Raw genomic sequence first — 24883 nt, 5'->3', positions numbered from 1 at the left:
AAAGAGAATTGCCACAGTCTTATACCATACATCAAAAGAACCAAGTTTTGGTTCTGTAATCCTCCTTTGGCTGCCTCTGTACAGAAGTCTATATTAATTTTAATTATATTTAATTCTTACATGTTTTATGCGCCTTAACACAAGAATCAGAATCAGATTTATTATCACCGGCATGTGATGTGAAATTTGTTAACTTAGCAGCAGCAGTTCAATGCAATACATAATCTAGCAGAGAGAGAAAAAAATTATAATAATAAATAAAACAATCATAAACAGGTAAATCAATGTATATTGAATAGATTCTTAAAAATGTACGAAAAATGAAATACTGTATATTAAAAAAAGTGAGGTCGTGTCCAAAGCCTCGATGTCCATTTTGGAATCAGATAGCTTTGGGGAAGAAGCTGTTCCTGAATTGCTGAGTGTGTGCCTTGAACATGCCCTGGGTGCTGGCGGTCCTTAATAATGGATGCTACCTTCTGAGACACCACTCCCTAAAGATGTTCTGGGCACTTTGCAAGGAATAATGGAATTTTCAATTCATTTATATCTTAACATAAAAAATCAAACTATTTCAAAGAGATTAAACACTTCTATATTCAGCCGATTACCACATTTTCTCCAGATGGCTGAATGCTTCTCTCTTCAACAAGCTGCTTATGTTTTCTGTCATATCCATTTTCTTTCCTATTTCTGCCACCTCTCCAGCCAGCCATTCTGACATTATACTCGAGTCATTTGGGACAACAATGGAATGCAGTAAATATTTTGAATTGACAGGAAGCAGGGGAAGGGAGTGGGGTAGCAGGAAAGAAGAAATTTTAGAAAGGGTCAAGGAGGAAAATGAAAAAGATAATCTTGCATTGATCCTCAGACAATCTATGCCTTCCATGAAATAATTTCTTTAAAATTTCTCATCTTTTACAAATTTTTACAACTGTCTCATCTCTATGACCGTATGGCAATTCTATTCTTCAAGTAGAGACCTTGTGGCCAATCTTCAATAGAGGCCCCGGAAATTTTCCTTCTTGTTATTTTCACCTTTTATCATGCTACCCAAGACGTATTTCTTTCCAGGAATATTTTGAACACCTTTGTTCTAATGTCATTATTTTTTTCAGCTGTTACTATTTCTCTGATGATGTTCACATGAAGCTACGCGAATTATTTTACAACAGAAAGGGTGGATGTAGGGAGAATGCTTCCTCACTTGGGATAAACCTAAACTATAGGTGACTTTATAAAACACAAGATGCCATCATATATGTTAGAACCAACACAATTCCTTTCCCACTTTTGGAGAGAAACTTGTTTTAGGAACTCTCTTCTGCAAAAGGCGGTGGAAGCAATGCTTGAATCTTTTTTAAGACAGAAGTAAATGCTTATTTATTATTTTTTAAATTTATTGAGATAACAGCACGGAATAGGCCCTTCCAGCCCTTTGAGCCACACCATCCAGCAATCCCCAAATTTAATCCTAGCTTAATAACAGGACAATTGACAATGACTAATTAACTTACCAAACTATGTTTTTGAACTCCTTTACAGGCAGCAACAGGAATTGGACCCAGTTCGCCTGTACTGTAAAGCATTGTGCCACCCACCAAGCTACTGTGCTGATACAGAAGTGAGTGAAATGGTGATTGCATACAGTTATGGACATATCAGTTTAGGAAGGATGTAGGGTACTGGAGAAGGTAACACTTTAATAGAATGACAAGGTAGGTTACTGCTCTTAGGTCAGGCTGTAGTTGCATAAGTAGAACTCATATGATTTCATAGAGATGTCGAGCAAATGGTTTAGTTAGGGTAAACAGATCAAAATTGTCCACTGGCAAATGGTTTGGAAACAGAGCACAAATATATATTGTGAATACAAGTGAAACAAAATTGTATGGAGCAACAGAGCCATCTCTTGGTGCAAGTGCATACTACGTACTGGAAGTACTTGAAGTATTTTGTATATATAATAATACAAGTTCAGAGAGCATATAGAATTTAATCAAGCAATGATAAATACATTAAATATACTCAATTCTGAAGAACTATTACAAAAATATGAAAGATACCATAAAAATTAGAATATAATGCAGATTCTAAAACTCTACTGAGAGAATAAAATATTTCAATTATGAGGCAAGACTAGAGAAATAGGATGTACTATATTGACCAAAATAAAACTTTCAACAGTTCTTTTAAATCTCAAACCAAAACCATTTAGTCTCATCACATCTTCATCTTGGTTAGTTTTCCTATGTTCTATACATTCTATACTATGTATCTTTCACATTGTCACGCAATAGTTTTATCAAAATTAAAGAGCATCTTTAATTGTATTTAATCATAGTTTGTTTCAAATTTTATCAGTTCTCGTGTGAAAGATCTGAAACCTTAATTTATTTCTCTTTTCTGTCTGACTTGCGTAATGTGAACCTACAGAAAGTATTGGGCCTGGGTGGTGTCACCAGCAGTGTCTGCATCAACTGACAAGAGCGTTTGCAAACATTTATAACCTCACAATGCTTCAGGCTGTGGTCTAAGAAACCCACCATTACCCTGATACCCCAGAAAAACAAGATAACATGCCCTAAATGACTACCACTCAGTGGCCCTAGCACCGTGCATCGTGAAGTACTTGGGACGCATCATGGCATGCATCAACTCCAACTTTCCAGACAACCTTGATCCAATGCATACTGCCAAAACCAGTCTACACAGATGCTCTACACTTTTTTCTGGAGCACCTGGACAGTAAAGGCACCTATGGCACACTATTGTTTATTGACTACAGTTCTGACTTCAAACTCATCACCAAACTCTGGAACCTGGGAGTCAATGCCTCCCTCTGCAGTTGGATCCTTGACATTCTGACCAACAAACCATTATCATCAAGGATACTTCAGCAACACCTCCACCATGATTATTCCAAACACTGGTGCTCCACAACATTGCAACCTCAGCCCCCTACTCTACACTATAACTTTGTGGCTAGATTCCACTCTACCTCCGTCTACAAATTTGCAGGTGACATCATTGTAGTGGGCTGCTTCTCAAATAATGCTGAGTTGGAGTACAGGAAGAAGACAGAGCTTAGTCACATGATGTCATGACAACAACCATTTCCTCAATGTCAATGAAACAAAACAGCTGATCCTTAATTTCAGAAAAGGGAGTGATGCACAAGGCTCTACCTACATCAATGGTGTTAATGTTGAGAGGGTTGAGAGCTTCAAGTTCCTAGGTCTCTTCAAGTTGCAATCTCTCTCCACTTAGATAACAGTCTGCTTGGATTCCTCTTACTGAACAGCATGACTTCAAACATTCGTACGTTAAACTTTATTTATCAAATTTTCCTCATTCATTGGTGCAGAATCCAAATACCTTCATTAGCAAACCTTTTCAATGTGTCCTGTTCCCAAAGTTATTAATACAGATAGTAAATAAAATAATTTAATTGCTGATACTTGTGTCATTCCACCGGTTACATCCTGCTAATCTAAAAGATATCTGTCCATTGCAACTCTGTCTTCTATTTGATAACTAGACTTCAATTCATGTTAACACAGTCTCCCAGTGTTGTGACCTCTTATCTTGTGCACCAGCCATTTAAAAGCACCTTATCAAGTTTTCGCTTTATCCCTTCTGTCCTTAACTCATTGTCTATGAGACAGAACTTCACAACTTGCTGAACTAACCATTTAAATAAATGTGGATCTATATTCATAACATAAAGTGATGATGTTTAGATTTGGCTCTCTTTCAAATATGTTTTCAGTGCAAGTAAACAAACAACAATGAGCAAGAACTCTAGATGATTGATTGATATTCCTTAGACCGGCTGGAAAAGAATTTTCCCTGCTTCCCAATGCTTTGATCAGAACCAGTCTTAGCAATCTCCTGATCTGTGCAGTAATACCATGAAATGCATTTTCACAATTGAACCACTAGGAAGATGAGCAGGTGTGTAATTTAATTGCATTACTTACATCTGCATCCAACTGTTTCAGCTCCTTGAGGATGTTAGGAAATCGGAATCCCCACTGCAATAACGGCTGACTGCAATGTCTATATAAGTGACCGTTGTCCTCCAATAAATCCTGTGCCAGAATATTATATGACAGTACTGAAAAATCAAAAGCTTCCTTTTGTTTTCCATTTGAAGTTCCTTTTGATTCACTAGTACCTTGGTTGTTCTTGTACAACGATGTAAAATCCTCCCAGTTTCTAGGTATTGCCCCTACTGGAAATGAAATTACACATGAGAAAATCTGAAAGGCAAGTATTCCACAGTATAATTACACAGCAATGTTATGTGTTTTTTTTTCATGAGACACTTTCTAACAAAGCAATTTAAAAACAACAGTTACAAATGCTCTTATTTTATTGTACTGTTTCATATCTGCCTGTCTGTTCTGCTAACAGTTACAAATTAAGTTTTTAAATGAAATACCAAACAAACTAGCACATTACCAATACTACTACAGTACAATGAAACTGTGCATTACTTCCTAATAGTGATTGACTGTAAATTAACAAAATCAGTGCAGCCACCTAATGGTCTGCCTTTGCAAAATGATTTCGACAATTGCGTCCTCTAAATCTTCATTTTCAGGTGTAACTTTCAAGATGAATGTTGTTACCTTTAAATTCTTCATAGCTCCTAACTTCCTGGAGTAGTGAAATAGGTTTTATTTTCAATCCCGGCCATCTGTGGCATCTTTAAGCCTCACTGGTTGAAACCACAGTGAGCAATTAGCGTGGTGTGGTTAGCACGATGCTTTACAGGACTGGCGACCTGGATTCAATATCCATTACTTTGTGTAAGGAGGTTGTACATTCACCCTGGGTTTCTTCTGGGTGCTTTGGGACTCACGGAGTCCAAAGGCCTACCGTTTGGTTGGTTAATTGATCATTGTAAATTGTCCCGTGATTAGGCTAGGGTTAAATCAGGAGTTGCAGAACGGCTCAGTTCAAGGGGCAGAATAAAACAATATAACAACATTTCTGAATTGCCTTACTGCTTATTTCTCACCAACCATCAGTGACAAAAATCACTGTTTTTTGAACAGAAACACACACAACTAACACTATTTAAAAACTGTTCGCTTTAACCACAGCGTAGTGTCTAACAGTCACACAGGTGCATGTGACTGACACTAGTTAGTAATTGTTCAGCTGAATGTTCAGTAACTGTCTTCTGTCCCAATTAAGTGGCATAATGTCAAAAATAAACAAAGGGAATCCTTGCTATCTTTTTGATTAGTTTTTATTCTTTAAGAGTTGTCTCAAATAAGTATCTGCCTCCAAAAACCAATGAGCCAATTAACTGGAATCCACTGTACATTGCTGTTCCTTCAACATCACTGGTCAAAATCGTTAACAGCATTGTGGGCATTCCCACACCTCAAGGACTGCAGCAGATCAAGAAAGCAGCTCACCAACACCTTCTCAAGGGCAGATACGGATGGGCAATTGGATGCTGGTTCAGTCTGCAAAGCTTGCCTCCTTTGTTTGAAAATTAAGATTTAAAATAAGAAATCCAGTATTTATTTAATTAGCATCAGATGGTAAAATGCAACAAACAAAAGTATGGAAAATCTTGATGACAAGGAAATGCTCACAAGATGTTTGTAAGGAATCTTCAAATAATGTTATGTGCTTGTTGTCTCAGGGCAACAAAGTGTTACTTATTTGCCAGGTTTAGCACAGTGCAAGGCCATTTCTTTACAATATGTGAAAATTCATTAATTTAGGATTAGATGCAGACACACCTTGATGGTTCAAGCATTAGATTTAGAACAGGGGTTGCCAAACAGGGGTCCACGAACACCTTGCTTAATGGTATTGGTCCATGGCATAAAAATTGTTGGGAACCCCTGATTTAGAATCAAAGTATTTATTTATTGTAATTTTGTTCAGCTGGAAGGTACAGTTAAGTTCAGTTGAGAAATGCAGAACCAATTTTTCACCCTTGAACAGTGTTGGCAGCTAGAAGGATTTCTGAAAGATGTTAATGACAATGCATTGAATTAAGCATAGCAACTTTTTACAAAATAAATTCTCTTGCTAGAAAGCTTTATGCCATATAATTGGAGGGCAAATAGCCAAGCAGAAAGTAAATTATATGATTATATTGATACTCAGAGCCCAATGAATTGAATACAGTTTATTTCCTATGTCCACCACATTAGACATAAGGAATGAAATGTGTTCCAAAACAAGTTTAAGATGGTAACTACATCCAACCATCACTTCACCTGGGTAATACATTCTTCACATTGACTCAACAACTTAACCAACAACTCATCTATTAAGAAAGTCTAAATATACTGCATTCTTAGACCTTGTATGAACTAGTAGATCTTATGAGACTAGTTCAGCCTTCATTTACAAGTCATCATCATCCATCAGTTATCAGATCTAAAAGAACACAGCATGTTTTCTGCAATTATTTTTGATTTATTGTGGCTGTATCCCACTTGCATTCAGGTTTAGTCAGCAGTTAAATGGTGAAATGCATCTTTAACAACTTTACTGAATTCCCAAAAAATCACTTTGCACAGTCTCAGGAGTTCAGGTGGAAATATATTTTGGAATGTAATTTAGCTTGGTACAAATTTATTGGTTATAAGTAAGACTGGAATCATTTTCTATTTATTACTTTTGCGATCTGGTTATTATTGGCAAGGCTAGGGTTTATTGCCCATCACTAATCGTCTTTGGTATGGTGCGCTAAGCCTTATTTGAACCGCATGGCCATACGTCTGAGGCGCTGTCACCATGTCGTCTTATGAGGAGCTCTTGAACTTGGGTTGAATGGAGAATCAACATCAACATACAGTAAAATTCAGAAAATGTTAACTGTCTATTTAGAAAACAAAACAATGGCTCAGCATCTGATGTCTGTTGTATCCCTTTTGAACTCAGTTGGGACCTAACATGTAAGCACATGTCCTTGCAAGTCACCTGAGCCCTGGTTTGGATGCTCACTTCCCACTCATCTGATACCCTCGTTTTAAACTCACCTGGTTCTATTTTTAATGCTCGACTGAAATTAACCAGGGCTCTGTTTTCCCACACTCTCTTTAAACTTACTAGGTCCACTGATATATTTATCATTTTTGGTGTGTAACATTATATTGTTGGAATTCTATTTAGGCACTGGGCCAGATTGCAAATGTCAGGGTGTTGGGGCCCAAGGCGAGGGATGGCCCATTCAGGTTGCTGCTACATGACGTGGCTCTGCGCTGAACTACGGGACTGCAGTTCAGAATGCTATTTGCTTGCGGTTATTGTTTGCATAATGTGTTTTATTTCCTCTGCACATCGGGTGCTCAACTGTCTTTTTTCATATATGGGTTCTTCCGGGTATCAATGTATACATACTTTGATAATAAATGTACTTTGAATACTAAGACGGATAAAATCCAATAGTCCGAATTGTTTGGAAAATCTGCTGGTCTGGTACCACCAAAGTCTTAATTGTGCCAAGATTAATAATTAATTAATAATTAATAACTAAGTTTTAATTTAGTTCCAAGTTACAATGGTGCACAGCTTGGACAGGAACATGCAGGTAGTGATGTCCCATTGTGCATGCTGTTTTTGTTCTTTCTGGGGGTATAGGTTCTAAGAACATAGGTGCTACCTGCTCCCCCCACCCCGAACCTACCATTTAATACAACATAGTTATTATATGCATCTCTTCTGTGCCGGTTCCCCATAGCCCTCAATTCCTCAGGTTTGTGGGATATCATTAGAGTAGGCCAAAAAGTAAATGGAATGTATTTTGTGGTGTTGGGAATGAATAGTTAAAGAAGTGGATGGGACATTGATTGAGTGCGCTGTGTTTTCCAAGTTGATAGAGCTGCACTCATCCAGACAAGTGAACGGTAGGTACTCCATCACTCCTGACCTGCATCTTTAGATGGTGTCAATAAACAAGTCACTTGCCAAAGGATACCCAACTTTTGACCAATATATATATATTCTACTCAACACTATCCTTACAGAATGTTGATGGTAAGAGACTTGGTAATGTTAAGGCCATTGAATATCAAGGATGAGTGGATAAACTCTCTTACTGAAGATGGTCGCTGGCAGGCACATTTGTGGCATGAATGTTACTTGCCCTTTATCAATCCATGCCTAAATATTGTCCTGGTCTTGCTGTATGCAGATTTATTTGTTGATTTGAAATTGTACATTCTACAAACATCCCCACTTCTTGCCTTATGATTGAAGAAAGAAGACCAATGAAATATGTGTATTCTGGAAACTGTTCTATAATGATGTCATTTGGCTGAGAGCTTGGCCTTCAACAACACTATTAACTTCCTTGGACTCCTAACTATTGCAGCATTTTGCCCTGGTAACTAACTCCAGTTTTAATGGAGCTCTTTGACACCAAACTCAGAAAAAGCTCTCTTGATGCCTAGAACACTCACTTCCACTTCAACTCTATATATTGCTCTTTGACCCTTTTTTGTACCAAGGCTGTGATAAAATCAGGAGTTGAGTGGCCCTGATGAAACCCTCAGTTGGCAAATGATGTTTGATAGTATTGCTGATGACATTTTCGGAAATTTTGTTGACAATTGAGAGCTGGTTGATTAGATGGCAATTAGCTACAAACCCCATTTCCGGAAAAGTTGGGATATTTTCCAAAATGCAATAAAAACAAAAATCTGTGATATGTTAATTCACGTCAACCTTTATTTAACTGACAAAAAGTACAAAGAAAAGATTTTCAATAGTTTTACTGACCAACTTAATTGTATTTTGTAAATATACACAAATTTAGAATTTGATGGCTGCAACACACTCAACAAAAGTTGGGACAGAGGCATGTTTACCATTATGTTACATCACCTTTCCTTTTAATAACACTTTTTAATCGTTTTGGAACCGAGGATACTAATTGTAGTAGATTTGCAGTTGGAAATTTTGTCCATTCTTGCTTGATCTAAGACTTCAGCTGCTCAACAGTCTGTGGTCTCCGTTGTCTGATTCTCCTCTTCATGATGCGCCAAACATCTTCAATAGGAGATAGATCTGGACTGGCAGCAGGTCAGTCAAGCACACGCACTCTGTGTCTACAAAGCCACGCTGTTGTAGCCCGTGCAGAATGTGGTCTGGCATTGTCCTGCTGAAATAAGCATGATGTCCTGGGAAGAGACGTCACCTTGATGGCAACATATCTCTCTCTAAAATCCTAATATACGCCTCAGAGTCTATGGTACCTTCACATACATGCAACTCACCCATGCCGTGGGCACTGATGCACCCCCATACCATCACAGATGCTGGCTTTTGCACCTTTCGCTGATAACAATCAGAATGGTCGTTTTCATCTTTGGCACGGAGAACTCGACGTCCGTTTTTTCCGAAAACTAGCTGAAATGTGGACTCATTTGACGCACAGTTCCACAGTCTTTCGGTCCATCTGAGATGAGCTCGGGCCCAGAGAACTTGCCGGCGTTTCTGCATAGAGTTGATGTATGGTTTCCTCCTTGCGTAATACAGTTTCAAGTTGCATTTCTGGATGCAGCAACAGACTGTGTTAAGTGACAATGGTTTTCCGAAGTACTCCCGAGCCCAGGTGGCTATAATTGTCACAGTAGTATGATGGTTTCTTGGGCAGTGCCGCCTGAGGGCTCGAAGATCACACACATTCCACAGTGGTTTCTGACCTTGTCCTTTATGCACTGTCTCTGAATTCTCTGAATCTTTTCACAATATTATGTACTGTAGATGTTGAAAGACCTAAATTCTCTGCAATCTTGCTTTGAGAAATGTTCCTTTTGAACTAACAATTCTCTCACGAATTTTGGCACAAAAGGGTGAGCCACGACCCATCCTTGCTTGCAAAGACTGAGCCTTTGATGGACGCTACTTTTATACCCAGTCATGATACCTCACCTGCTACCAATTAGCCTGCTTAATGTGGAGTCTTCCAAACCGGTGTTACTTCAATATTCTATGCACTTTTCAATCTTATTTTAACTCTGTCCCAACTTTTGTTGAGTGTGTTGTATCCATCAAATTCTAAATTTGTGTATATTTACAAAATACAATTAAGTTGGTCAGTAAAACTATTGAAAATCTTTTCTTTGTACTTTTGTCAGTTAAGTAAAGGTTCACGTGAATTAATATATCACAGATTTTTTGTTTTTATTGCATTTTGGAAAATATCCCAACTTTTCTGGAAATGGGGTTTGTAGATTTTATTTGCCCTTTTTTCTAAAATGATGAACTTTCAACATTTTGGGTGGATGAGAGAGCTGTACATGCTTGAATTTTATGGTGAAAGTGCAGATGTATGGGATAATGCATAGTGATGGTACTGAATATTCAGGGTAACTGACATTTTGTTAACAACGGCAGAGTGGAAGTGAAAGGGGGTGGCTCTGAAAATTAAGAATCCCATTAGAACTATAGCAAGAAAGGATCTTAGCTCAGAAATACAATATTTTAAGTTTAGGTGGCGAAAAGGAGGTAACAGTGGCTGTAGTATTGCTCTGACTCAGGTTTGATACTGTTCTTCCTGTGCTTGTGTAGGGTTCCTTAGGATACTCCAGTTTCTTTCCATATGCCATGGAGTCAGTAAGAAAAGTTTGTAATAGAAATGTTATTGAATACAAGCAAATTTAGCCCACCAGACCTCTGCTCAATTTTCATGAAATTATTCTATCAGTTGTGGCACCCTATTCATTCCCTCAAATGCCTCTCCCGAATTCCATTCTAAAAGACTTTTTCCCCACTCTGCTTCCATCAGTACTATAAGCAATGAATTCTGTATTATTATTTTTCTTTCATTAAGGAAGTATATTTCCCTTTATATTTTTTGTCCAAATCTCAATGTCCTCTTGAGTCCATGAAGCATCTGTCAAATATTATATCTTTCTAATTTTGATAAAAATGGCATTATAATTTCATTTCTAATCACGGATGTTAAAAATAAGCAATCCTCATAAGTTTGAATAAATACAGGGACATTACAACATCATGAGGTGCTTTACACCAAAACTGGTTAAATAGCATAAAGTATTAACGATTTTTACCTTTTAGGTTTCTGTCTTCTTGACCTTCGACCCTGCTGGAGCCACACAAATTATCCAATTCACTGTCCTGCAAAGGCTCACTGTTAGTTTTGTCCTGTGCTGCTTGATTTGTGTCATTTAATTTCAAATGCTTCTTACTTGCTGGACCATGCTTCTTACTTGCTGAATCACGCTTTCTTTGTTTACGTTGACGTGCATCTACATTTGGTTCCATGGAACAACCCGATGATCGACTTGTGTAAGAATTAAAAGTTTGTTGTGTAGAACCACCCCTTGTACATGAACTACCATAAAAGAACAACGGTGGTCTCTGATAGAAGGGGAGAGAACTCGTAAAACCTTGGGGATTTATCACCCGAGGACAGGAGAAGTTTGGAATGTTATGAAACAACCGAGGAGCCGATAAGCGAACAATATTGTTCTTGCCCAAATTCTGCAGGTGACGAATAATCATACGGTGGCTAGAGAAAAAAAAAACAAAACATTTATCATAATGGACTGCAGAGTTTATTTCTAAGTGTAATGAAAAAGATGCTTAAAAAATGTATATTTTAAATGGAACTGTAGGCAACCCCGAAGGAGGTTAGTGGTGGGGAGGACTGCATTCCCAAAAATGGTCTGTAACCTGAGTAAAGCCACATCATTTACACATGTGTGAAAGAAACACGAGTTGGAAAAAGAAACTGTGTTCATTTATTTACTTCATTTCTACACAAATTCAGTGGTAGAAAATTTTATCCTGTATTTCAAATTTCTCGGCAGTGATCTGTGAAGTCTATAAGGATGAATCTTCATAAAACAAATTGCTGGAAGCAAGGGTTGCCAAACGTGTGTGGAAGAAAAGAAATAAAGCACAGAATTTATTATTTTAAGCTTGCATTTCTTGCTTCATGTTACAGAAAATTTAGATGTGGACCACTTTCTAGAAACGTACCACTCTCGCTCCTTTTAAAGCAAAGACTGCCTATAGCTAATCATGTTATTTATAAAATAAAGTGTACGGTAGTTTGTACCACAGAGCAGAATAAATTTTTGAATTAATTTGCTATATTCTAAGTTTTTCAAAGCTTTCTATTTCTTCAGGATATCCATGAAAAAAAATTGTTGCTTGCATTCATATAGTTTACAAAGATAAGAGGATAAAATACAGGGGTAATATACTGTATTACTATTGGAGTCAAACAGAAAAAGTCAAGACACAAAAATTAGAGTGCTACATTTATGCAGTTTCTTTAGGAAGTTGAGAGTAATTTCAACAATTCTCCCTAAAGTATCTACAAATTTATTTTAAATTTCTCCATGGTACAGAGACTTGAAAAAGGATTCAGCCCTTTGTTGAAATAAATGAGCATTACAACCAGGGATATTGATCAATTTAAATGAGAATTTTTATTTGTGAATCACATGCTCACGTTTTTGCAGTAGGACCCAAAACACAGGGAAAAATATAAACCACGAATAACTAAAAATTTGAAAACTGAAATGTCAACAACTCAAAAGTATTCATCTCCCTCTGCTCAGTACTTAGTTGAACCACCTCTCTCAGCTATTATAGCCAGTATTCTTTTTGGATAGGTCTCTATTAACTTTGCAGAACATGATGGAGCAAGATTTGCCCTTGTAAAATTATTCAAGCTGTGCTAGATTACTTGGGGAGTAGCAGTGGACAACAATCTTGAGGTCTTGCCAGAGATGGAAAATAACAGGAACCCCAACAAGGAGGAACCCGTTGCTACCGCCCATCTTCCCTATATTTCCAGTTTCTAGAAGGATCGCTAGAATATTGAAGAAATACCAGATTAATACCACCCACAAACTCGTAAGGAAACTCAAATCACAGCTTATGCAGGTCAATGATGACCCAGGACTCAGGTTGGCTGGCGTTTACAGGATTCCTTGTGAATGCAGAGTAGCGTATATCAGCCAGACAGGGGAAACCTGTATCAAGGAGCACAGGAGGTGTTACCTGAAGAAATCGGCTGTAGCACAACACTGCATTCATAACGGCCATAGGATTGACTTCGACAGCACAAAACTACTGTGCTGAACCAATGGCTTTTGGGACTGAAAGTTAAAGAAGCCATTGAAATAAAACTAGATGAAAAGAATTTTAACAAAGATAAAGGTCTTGCTCTAAGTAAAAACTGGAATTTGATTGTAAACAAGGTGGGAGAGCAGAAACTTGATTGAATAAGGACTAACCAATCAGGAGGGATGGACCACAGGGGTACAAATACCACCAGGCTAGACATGCCCAGGCATCATCCCTGATGAAGATGGCAGAGTTTATCATTAAAAAGTCAGTTATGATTGATAACTGTACCCGGCTGGAAGCCCAAGAAAAGTTTATTAGTCTTGCCAGAGATGTTCAATTAGGTCAAGGTCAGGACTCTGACTGGGCCACTTAAGGACATCTATTTTCTTCATTTGAAGCCGCTCCACGGTTGCTCTGGCAGTGTGTTTGGGGTCATTGCCCTGCTGAAAGATGAACTTCCTTCCGAGTTTAAGCTTTCTGGCAGAGGCTGACAGGTTTTTATCCAGCATCTCTCTATATTCAGCAGTGTTCATCTTCCCGTCAATCCTGACCAGACCCTGCTGCTGAAAAACATCCCCATAAAATGATACTACCCCACCATATTTTAAGTAGGGATGGTATTACCTCACTGATCTGCAGTATTTGATTTACAGCACACATACTGCATAATGTTGAGGCCAAAAAGTTCTACTTCAGTCTCATCCGAATACAAGGCCTCGTTCCGTATCTTTACAGTATCTTCTAAGACGCTTTGCAATGTAAAAACATTGTAAAAATGTAAAAACAATGTAAAAATATGTTTTTTTAGCTGGGCTTCTTCCTTACCACTCCTCGCTAAATATCCTTTTTGTGCAAAGTCTAGAGACTTAAGGACCATAAACTTCATTTCCAGTTGCAGCCACTGACTTAGGCAGCTTATTCAGAGTGACTGTTGGTACCACAGTAGTCTCTCTTACAAGTGCCACTCTTCTCCAGCGAATAAATTTCAGGGGGCACCTGATCTATGCAGTGTAACTGTGGTTTCATTTTACTTTTACATAATTAACTGCACTGAGCTCTGAGGTATATTCAGTGCCTCTGAGATGATCTTGTACCCATCCCCAGATGTTTTCTTCGTTTTGGTTTGATTTGTCGAAAATTTACCATACAGTGTGATTGGGTACTTATGAATTCATTGAAAACAGGTGGCCCTCCAATTGTCTACATCAACAAACTGGGCGAGTTAGTAAGGTAATACTAAATATTGTTTTTTAGGCGGAGCTTAGGAGGATTAATGGCGCCTACCGGTGACTCCTTTGCCTGCACCTTCAGGAACAGCTCCATTTCCATCTTTAATTATCTCTATTTTTCCCTTTCAGGATTCTTTTGAAAACCCTGACCTGAAGTTACATGCTGACTACGGTTCTTCACAGGAATGTGACCCACTCTCAGGGTTTCTTCGACCCACCAAGGGCTCGGCCTATGAGCTTCGCTCACCTTTGGAGGACTGAAGTTTTGTGGCTCTGGGGGGGGGGGGGGGGAAATCAGAGGTCGGTGCCTCTGCAGGAGATCGGTGTGTCGTTGGGGACAGAAAATCTCTGGCTGTGTGCCCAGAGACCCAAGATCTTTGGCCACAGAGCTCAGAAAAAGCGACGCAACTAACTTTTAACATCATAAACCAGCGAGTTATTTGTTATGTCACCCCTCTCACTGTGAAACAGAGACACTTCTTTCTCACTTATTGGGGGAGAGAGAGCCTGTGGTATGTAAAATACCTAGTGAACAAGTAGTCTTTGGGGTACTGCAAGTCTGTGTCTTTGCTGTTGCTTTGTTCACTTGAGTGCTCAGTGGAGGGTGCTGATATTTTCTATTTTGCGCTGGGGAGGGGGGATTGTTGCTCGCTGCTGCTTACGTGCAGGAGGGAGGGGAGCTGGGGTGGTACTTCTGGGGTTCTAACATTTAACTGTCATTCATTCATTCCTCTGTTTTTGTGGATGGTTGCGAAGAAAAAAACATTTTAGGATATATATTGTATACATTATTCTGATGTGAAATGTACCTTTGAAAACTTTGATATTGCACCTGAGGAAAGTTAGCATAATAATTACAAGGGGGATGAATACATTTTCAGACTCATAATTGTGTTTTTTAATATTTATTTAACTTTTGACAGGTTTTGGAATATTTCTTTTGGCTTGAAATGATGCAGTGTTTTGTAAATTAGCTCAAAAAAGACCAACTTCAATATATTTTAAATTTATAAAATGAGTCAGTAAAATGTGAAAATTGTTGTGGGGGCTGAATACTTTTTCAGGGCATTGTGTGGCACTAAGATATTGAAAAATAAAATGCAGAAACTTGATGGCCTAGCTGTCAACATGTTGGAACACAACAAGTTTGCAGAAAATTGACAAGACTTAACAAACTAAAAAGCTAAGCAAAAATAAACTTCGCCCATATTAACACCTTTTAAAGGATTAAAACATTAGCTTTAGTTAATCAATCAATATCTTTGGCTTGGCATTTACTATTTTTTCGAAACTCATGATAACCTATATTAATTTACCAGATCAATCCTTCCACGGTCTTAAGGAAAATAGTCAAGAGTATCTGGAAACCACATACAACTGTATTATAATAAAATGCCCATAGATAATATGAAAAGGATACCAGGTATTGAACATAACTATTATAACCAGAATGATAGTACATCGTACTACCACAATAAAACCTTCCAGTTTGCTTGATCAATGCTGGGAACTTTAAGGATACAAGATTAAAATGCTTTTACAAATACTACCAAAATTATCACAATGTGACGTGTGCCTTTATCAGCCCCTTGTTTGTAGAATCTTGGCTTGTGCAACTGGGTGCTCAGATTTATTTTCCCACAATAACAATCAAGTTTCCAAATAACCATAATTAGTTTGGAACAATCTGAAAAGGCCCTATATGTAAGAAAAGTTATTTTTTAAATTATTTAAAAAAAAATCTCTGCACATGCAATTGTACTTTTATCCAGGTTAATGCTTTGGTAACAGTTAGCATGGCATTGCTGAGCCTTCAGAAACTGGGCCACACTTCAGATCACTTTGATAAAGATCTCAGATTCTGTTCTTCTGTAGAAACACATCTACAATAAGAGTACATTTAATATTGTACGTGAGGTAGATCACATAGAGATGAAAGATACTGGTGCTCCACAGGAGTCTGTTCTGGAACCCATGCTTTGAGATTTTTATAAATGACTTGGATGAGGAGGTGGTGGAATGGGTAAATTTGCAGGTGATACGAAGATTGGAGGTATTGTGGATAGTGCAGAAGGTTGCCTTAAATTACAAAGGGATATAGACAGGATGGGCAGAGAAGTGGCAGGTAGCTTTCAATCTGGAAAAGTGTTAAATTGGAAGAGTTGGAAGATCAAACTTGAAGACAGAGTGCAAAGTTAACAACAGGATTCTTCGCAGTTTAGAGGAAGAGTCCATACAGTAGATCCAGCAAAACTGCCATGCAAGTTGATAGGGTGGTTAAGGCAGCATATTGTGAGCTGGCCTTCATTAGTGAGGGGATTATATTCAAGAGTCAGGAGCTAATATTGCAGCTCTAGAACATTCTTTTTACACATCACTTAGACTATTGAGTTCAGTTCTGATCACCTCGTTATAGGAAGGATATAGAAGCTTTAGAGATCGTGCAGAGGAAATTTACCAGGTTGCTGTCTGGTTCAGACAATGTCTTAAGAGGAAAGGTTGAGCGAGTTAGGGCTTTTCTCTTTAGAGTGACAGATGATGAGAAGTGACTTGATAGAGGTGCATAAGATTATGAGATGCACAGCCAGGCCCTTTTTCCCAGTGCAGCAATTGCCAACAGCAGAGATTTGTTCAAGGTGAGTGGAGGAAAGTTTAGGGGGAGGTTACAGTTTTGCTGTTATACAGTGGTGGGTGTCTGGAACACACTGCCAGAATTTGTGACAGAGGCTGATACAAAGGGACACTTAAAAGACTCTTAGATGGTTCAACATGTAAGAAAAACAGAACATTATGGGCTGTGTAGGAGGGAAAGGATTGATCGTGGAGGTTTGTCTACAGGGGGACGGCACATCACAGGCTCAAAGGCACCTACTGTGCTGTACTGTTCTATGTTTAAAACGGCCCTAATCATCAAGTATTTACACCATTCTAAACTGTGTTTGCAAAGCTAGAAATTACACGAGCCTCTCAATTGTTTAACTCAAGTTGTCAAAAACATTTTTCAATTTTTTTAAAAGGTAAATGTTTTACAGTTTTAATGTTTTATGTTTTACAATATTAATTTCATACATTACAAATCTATGTCGCGCAGACTGAATCTGTACGGCAGGGATGTTGGTGTTGGTGACAGGAGGAAGGAAAAGGTGGACAACTTTATCATGAATTAACTAAGTATGCTAAATTAATTTAAAATCTTTCTACTTGTTGATTACTTTTCTAATGCAGATATGAATGCCAAGTGATTTCCTACCCTCTGAAATTCTGTGTATACAGCCCAGCAGAATGCCCAAAAGGTATAAATCTGTGGCCACTCATTCTTCAAGTATTGCTTTCGAAATTGTTGATCCAGTACCTACCAAGTGAAACTCACAAATAATGTAAAAGCATTAAAACAAAGATCTGTGTTTTACACATCAATAATTTAATCCAATTTCATCCACTTATTGTTGAATGGCTCACTGAAATATTATATTGTCCTTTTAGTGGGTAAAATATATTTCAACGTGCATTTATTTCCGTGTCATAGCAAGAAGATAAATCAACTTTAAGCAAAATCAGCGAGATGTTCTCGTATCAAGAACGCAATTCCCCATTCTGTACCATTAGATACAAAGTATTTTTGATAGTCTTCTTTCTCTAATTGAACTTTTAAGGAAATGCGTTTCTGTTTACAGTACACGCGGAACGGAGGTACTTGTGAGGTACTTGGGATGGAATATGATTGAAGAAATGCGCATTAAAGTCAATAACTGCCACTTACGGAATCGCGAGCCAAAAGTTATTGTATGTAGTTCAGAGAACATGTCATCGGTGATGGATTTCTACTCATTAACTCTGCCAAGTCGGAAAAATGAAGGCCTGAAATTTAGCAGCTCATTCCTAACAATTCCAGGCCTCCCCCGAACTGGCTTCCGTTAGGCCGGAAAATAACGACGGCCCTGGGCATTCTGGGAGTTGTAGTCCTCTTGCCGGGGCACCACTTCACCGCAGCCTGACGACTCGGATAGAAAACTACACCGAGTGCATGCGCACTAAATTCAACTGCTGTTGCCGTACGTATGTCGGCGTCCGATTTACAAAAATGCATTCAAAAATTAGGGAGTTTCAAAGAATTGCAGTAAATTGAGGCCCTCGTCCAAATCTCAATTCTCTCCTCTCAAGCACAAGTGATAAATTATTATTATTAACTTACATGCAGTCGTACATACTGTGGTGTTGTCCCAGTTATCGAACTCTATTGTGTTCCGTTCGGTAGTCAACAGACGGGTCTATTAAGAAAGCTTCCCGAAAAAACGTGGTCTACTGGAAATATGTCCTTTTTTTAGATGGCGGAATTAAACTGATTAATACCTAGGTAGGACTGACGCCACAAAGGAATAAAAAAAAACCGTTTACAATCATTTTACAGACTCGTTTTCGTTAATTCGCCTCGTCACATTGCAGCACCACCTTGACTCATTTTAAGGATTCATCCCTGAAATTGAGTTGTATCTGTTGTGAATGGATTTATACCAGATTGAAACAACTCTCCTTAAACATCTGTAACCGAATACATATTAACTATAATCCTAATAAAACTAGACGATTAAAATTGTACCCAATCTCACCAACACTTACAATATAAAACCTGTTGATTTTAACCTGTGTTTTTATACCTATACGACACTATAATTTCACTTGGACATGCACAACAAAAGCTGGTGAAGTAGTACTTGGTTAATAATAACTCTACCTCACCCCTTTTATTGTTATTTTTGTAAAATATAATTTAACTATGTATATACACGTTTAATGTGTGCATGTGAGTGTATTATATAGTAAATTACAGTTTTTTCTTTTGTTATCATGTACATATTGCATTGTATTGCTGATGCAAAGTCAACAAATTTCATAATGTATGTTTTGTGATATGAAACCTGACTGATTAAAACCAGAGTAACACACTATTTATACAGTTGCTTTAAAATCTTGTTAATTAAATCAACAATATTTGTAAGGGTTTGTGTAACATTATTTGAGGGTATGGTATATTTCAATATTTGGTCAAAGCCCATTTAATTTGTTTAAAAATAAACTATTACAGTCACAGCACTAAGAGGCTATTGACTCATGTAAATTTTAAAAATAATGTTCTACATCCTTACCTTCTCCCCAGATTCCCACAGTTTTTGCCTGTAAGATATGTATGCAAGACTCTTTTGAAAACTACAGCAGAGTCTGCCGGCATTTCTACCCTACCAGCTTTTTCCCAGATCGTAAATCCCACCCATCCCCCTTTGTTAGTTTTGGTTCTTGGCCAGTCCCTCTTATTCTGTGCACCCTAGTTCTTGGTATCTTTTCCAAAGGGAACAGCTTCTGTCTACCTACCTTTGTGATTTTAAAACATCTCTTTTAGACCTCCAGTGGTCAAAATGGAACAAACTCATCTTCTCCAGTCTTGTTACAGATTCATTTTTGCAAATCTCCGCTATACTTTCTATAGTCTTCTTTCCTGAAGTAAGCATCCCAGAACAGAACAATATTGGCTAAATCAGTGTGCTAAGATGCCACCATCCTCCCTACCCTTTCTGCCAAAGGGAACACTCCCTCTGTGACTCTCTGGTTCACTTATATAACCCTCCCTTATTATTGGCACTGTCCCATGTGTTCACAGGAGGGATAATGCTTGCCCTGGAGGTGGACCATGGTGTACCTCATCCATGCCTCTACCAGGGATGAAATATAACTGGGAATCATCAGAGTGAATAATAGAATTTTACTTTGCTGTTTCTCCTAGGAAGACTAACAAGTATGAAATTTGATTAACTGGGCCATTGGTTAATCAGGGAGCCGTTTACTTGGGATAAATCTTAAAGAACAAAAACTCATCAAGAGAATAGCCAGGATTCCCTTCGTTTATTTGGGACACTATGTCACTTAGTTGATGCAGGAAGGCTATTGCTGAACAGATCTAATGAGCGTCAGTCACGTGCACTTGTTTGGCCGTTACACTACACTGTGCTTTGAGCAATTAGTTTTTAAATAGCATCAGTTGTGTGTGTTTGTGTTCCAAAAGCAGTGATTTTTGTTGCTGATAGTTGGCGAGAAATAAACAGTAAGACAGTTCAGAACTTTTTTGATCACCATGGTTTTAAGCATTCAGGCGTCATGCCACAAATGGTGGTGAGTGAAAATGAAAGAATTTCAGTACTAAAAGAAGTTAGAATTTGAAGGTATCTTGAATGTAACAATGAAAATGAAGATTTAAAGGATGCAATGGTATGAAGATAGTCCATTATCTCCACTAGGTGTCTGCGTGGATTTTTTTCATTTACAGTCAATCGTAAGAACACAGCAGTTGAATTCCTCTGTTGATAGCTATTAGGAACTAATACACAGCTTCATTGTTACTGTAGAGGTATTGATACTGTTCTAATTTGTTGTGTATTTCATTTAAATACATAAAATGTTACTCAGTGAATTTTTTTTTTCTTTTTTATACCTTTTAACTATTTCCATGAATCGTTGGTTAATTGGTGCAGTTGCTTACTCGTCCTGATATGCCCCAATTAATCGGAATCCACTAGATTTCAAAAGTCAAATCCAGAAGATAAAGTTTATGTTCTGTAATCACACAATTCTTGATTATATAATTTCAGTCCAATCATTTGTTGCTGAGAAGCTGAATGCCTTATAATAGAAAGCTTCAACTTCCTTGGATTGAATGTCACAATAGCCTGTCCTAGACCGACTACAATGATGCCAAGAAAGTTGACCAGTGCCTCTACTTGTGCTTCTGCACTAATCAACTGGCTGTAGTATTCAAGGGCATCCTCGATCTCTCACTGATGCAGTTCCCACTTACTTCAAAAGATTATCACACCAGTGCGCAGAGAGAGCAGGGTGAAATGCCTCAATGACTATCAGCCTGCAGTGCTCACATCTACTGCGATGAAGTGCTTTGAGAGGTTAGTCAAGGCCAGAATTAACTCCTGCCCGAGCAAGGACCTGGACACATGTAATTGGCTCTCCACTTTCCACTTGGCTTCCTTGTAATTGCATCTATGTACTCAGTTCAGTCAGGTCATCTACTGGGTTCATGCAGGTCTTCCGTTATGTTAAAGCCCAGTGTAAAGCAGCAAAGTTCAGTCACTGTCATACTGAATGGCTGGCCAGGCTTAATTGCTGGTGGCCTATTCCTGCTCCTATGTTCTAGCATTCTAATTAGAGCAGCAACATAAGAATGAAGGGGAAAATATGGTGAGCACTAGAAAATGGACATCAGATGTTTAAATGACAACGTTAAGGAAGAAATTGGACTTGTCAATAATTTTTAGAAATGCTATTAATATTTATACTGATGATTCCCAATTACATCAGATCAAATCAAGTTTTAATTATCATCCAAACCATACATAGATACAGCTGAATGAGACAGCATTTCTCTGGCCAAGATGCAAGAACTTCAAAACAGTAAGCAAACATTAAAAAATAGCGAGTAATGTAATTCAAAATATCGAGGAAAGAAGCATATTTACTTAAAAAAAAACATATATAGACCAAGACCCTGAGTGACAAAGTTCAGCAATCGATGGTACAGTCTCCCGGCAGTGTACAGACACATGCAATCCAGCATGTCATTCCACTGCTCAAACATGGAAGGACAGCACTGACGGGCAAGGCCCTGCCCTTGCCGAGTTCAGCCACGCTGTGGTGCTTCTATATCTCTCACCTGGTCTGCAGCAGCAGGCAAGCCGGAGGCTTGAGGCCTAGTTCTCGCTACACCAAAGCTACACAGCTCCCATATCGACTGTCCCTCCAGCAGACGAGGGTAACAGGCCTGTGGCAACTAACATTCTCACTGTCCGACAGAGTGTTGTGATCACAAGTGAAAAGTCTGAGACAATCTCCCGCGGTTATATTGCACCAACTCCGATGCTTCTAAGTAGTGGGCAGCAACACAGTCTGCAGACAGGTTAGCTCCTTCAGACCCAGTCTGGCTCCTCCGACACATTGGCGGGCTCCTTCGATATCCTGACCAGCTCCTTTGACACCTCGGCCAGCTCCACTGCCAACACGAGTCCAGCTACTCCGATCAACGAACAGTTCACCGGTGGAGCAGCCCTACAGTATCCAATGTTCTTGGAGTAGAATTGTCGTTGAGTCATAGAAAACAAGTTTTACAAAGAGAAAAAGCACCTTTGGTTGGCCCCCAAGAGGATGCTGCTTTCACACAGGCTGCCATCTCACTGGACTTACCTTTACATTTTGTGATCGCATAAATGATTGCCTTTGTTAATAATCATGGTTTTTCTTGTCACCCCAATAATTGCATGATTGGTAATTATGCTTTTATAATCTTTAAACTGAAGGTAATTTTCTTAAAGATATTGCAGGGGGCAATCTTTGGGTGATGGAAAAAGATCTTGCCACAGGAAATAAGTGTGGCTGAGGAATTTCTTCACCCAATGTCAAATAAATGGTACAGGTACTCTGGTTCTAAATTAGGGCTAATCTAGAGTTGAACAATATTGTGCTCAATGAAAATTTCAATGGCTGACTTTCTAGAAGGATTTTAATTTGCATAAGAAACAGTTTCTTGAAATTAAACTCTCATCAGTCCATATTAACACCAATACAACACCCTAAATTCATATCTGGTGTGTTTTACAGCATTAAAATCCTTTCTTTTTACAATATTTTTATTCAGAAGAAAAAAAAAGATTTACAGAGTGCAACACATCGATACATCTCAACATAACTTATGTACATTCATATATTGTAATAAAATTGATCAAAATGTTATAGCGTAACACATAAAGGTATACCACTCTGTAATCAAAAATTTAAAGATAGGTCATACATCATAAAATAAATTTTTTATATATAAAAAATGTCAACCCCCTACCAAATACCAAAGAAATAGCCTTATAATCCTGAGAAACAACCATTCTTATTTAATCATAGAACAACTGGATTTAGCAATCCCATCTCCAAAGTGCTAATGTACAAAATGTATTCTTTGTCCTCAATGAGATTAGTGACCTTGTGTTATCTCAAATGAAATTATGTATGCAATGAAACTGCTTTGGCGATTGAGGTCAAGATCTCTGTGACCCTCAATCTTGTAGCTCAGTTTTATTCCAGACTGCAAATTTACTGTGATTCCCCACCACTGAGCATGTCTGCATGAAGTAGTGTCGCAGAAAAGCAGCATCCCTCATCAGGGACCCCCATCACCCTGGATATGCCCTCTGCATATCCAGAAAGCATGGTAGTGCTTCTACTTCCATAGGAGTTTGCAGAGATTTGGCATGACATTTGAAATTTTGACAAATTTATATAGATGTGTAGTGGAGAGTACTGTATATTGACTGATTGCCTGATATGGAAAGAACAACACCCTCCCCTTGAACAGAAAATCCTACAAAATGTAGTGGATGTGGCCCAGTACAGTTCATCATAGGTAAAGTCCTCCCCACTGTTGGGCACATCTACCTAAAATGCTGTTGTAAGAAAGCAGCATCCATCACTAAGGGCCCCCACCCCCCATTACTTGTGTTCTTCTCACTGCTGCCATCAGGAAGAAGCCACAGGAACCTCAGGACTCACACCACCTGATTCATAACAATTGCTATGCCTCTACCATCAGGCTCTTGAACCAAGGGGAATCACTTCAATCAACTTCACTTGCCCCATTTTTGCTATGTTCCCACAACCAATGGACTCACTTTCAAGGACTCTTCATCTCATGTTCTTTATACTTATTGGTTATTAATTTATTGTTATTCTTTCTTTCTTTTCGTATTTGCATTTTGTTGTCTTCTGGACTCTGGTTGAACACTGAAGTTGGGCAGTCTTTCATTGATTCTGCTATGGTTATTATTCTCAAGTCAAGTCAAGTCTCTTTTTATTGTCATTTCAACCATAACTGCTGGTACAGTACACAGTAAAAATGAGACGTTTTTCAGGACCATGGTGCTACATGAAACAATACAAAAACTACACTGAACTACGTAAAACAACACCAAAACTACACTAGACTATAGACCTACCCAGGACTGCATAAAGTGCACAAAACAGTGCAGGCATTACAATAAATAATAAACAAGACAATAAGCACAGTAGAGGGCAGTAAGTTGGTGTCAGTCCAGACTCCGGTTATTGAGGAGTCTGATGGGGGAAGAAACTGTTACACAGTCTGGTCGTGAGAGCCTAAATGCTTTGGTGCCTTTTCCCAGACGGCAGGAGGGAGAAGAGTTTGTCTGAGGGGTGCATGGAGTCCTTCATAATGCCGTTTGCTTTGCGGATGTGGCGTGTGGTGTAAATGTCTGTAATGGCGATAGGTTCTATAGATTTATTGAGTATGCCCACAGGAAAATGAATCTCAGGGCTGTATATGTTGACATATATGTACTTTAATAATAAATTTACTTTGAACTTTTAACATTACCCAATTTACTGGTGCAGTAGGCCAGATGCCATACTCAGAGAGAAATTACTTCACTCAACAGGAGAAAGCAGAGATTTGCTAACATTGCAGGCTTTCAAAAGTGCAGGTATTAAGACTGCTATAA

At 38.4% G+C, this 24883-nt stretch overlaps 1 protein-coding gene across 3 annotated transcripts in view; it reads right to left on the bottom strand.

The window, feature by feature from the left end:
• Nucleotides 1–18804, bottom strand: part of angel2 (angel homolog 2 (Drosophila)) — a 68532-nt gene extending 49728 nt beyond the window's left edge. The window contains exons 1-4 of one of the 3 annotated variants that reach the window (XM_059985858.1): nt 18088–18375; nt 17578–17679; nt 11064–11524; nt 3987–4240 (exon numbers count right to left, since the gene is read on the bottom strand). In XM_059985858.1, the coding sequence (XP_059841841.1) occupies nt 3987–4240; nt 11064–11524; nt 17578–17642 (780 nt within the window). In that variant the 5' untranslated portion in view covers nt 17643–17679; nt 18088–18375. Of the gene's footprint in view, nt 1–3986; nt 4241–11063; nt 11525–17577; nt 17680–18087; nt 18376–18519 lie in introns of those variants that run through there. The other 2 variants (XM_059985859.1, XM_059985860.1) reach the window with 2 other exon arrangements.
• Between the last annotated feature and the right edge of the window lie 6079 nt (nt 18805–24883).

Source organism: Hypanus sabinus, chromosome 12 (assembly GCF_030144855.1).
Source record: "Hypanus sabinus isolate sHypSab1 chromosome 12, sHypSab1.hap1, whole genome shotgun sequence".
Classification (NCBI taxonomy): Eukaryota; Metazoa; Chordata; class Chondrichthyes; order Myliobatiformes; family Dasyatidae; genus Hypanus; species Hypanus sabinus.
This window is presented reverse-complemented; position numbering and strand designations above follow the sequence as displayed.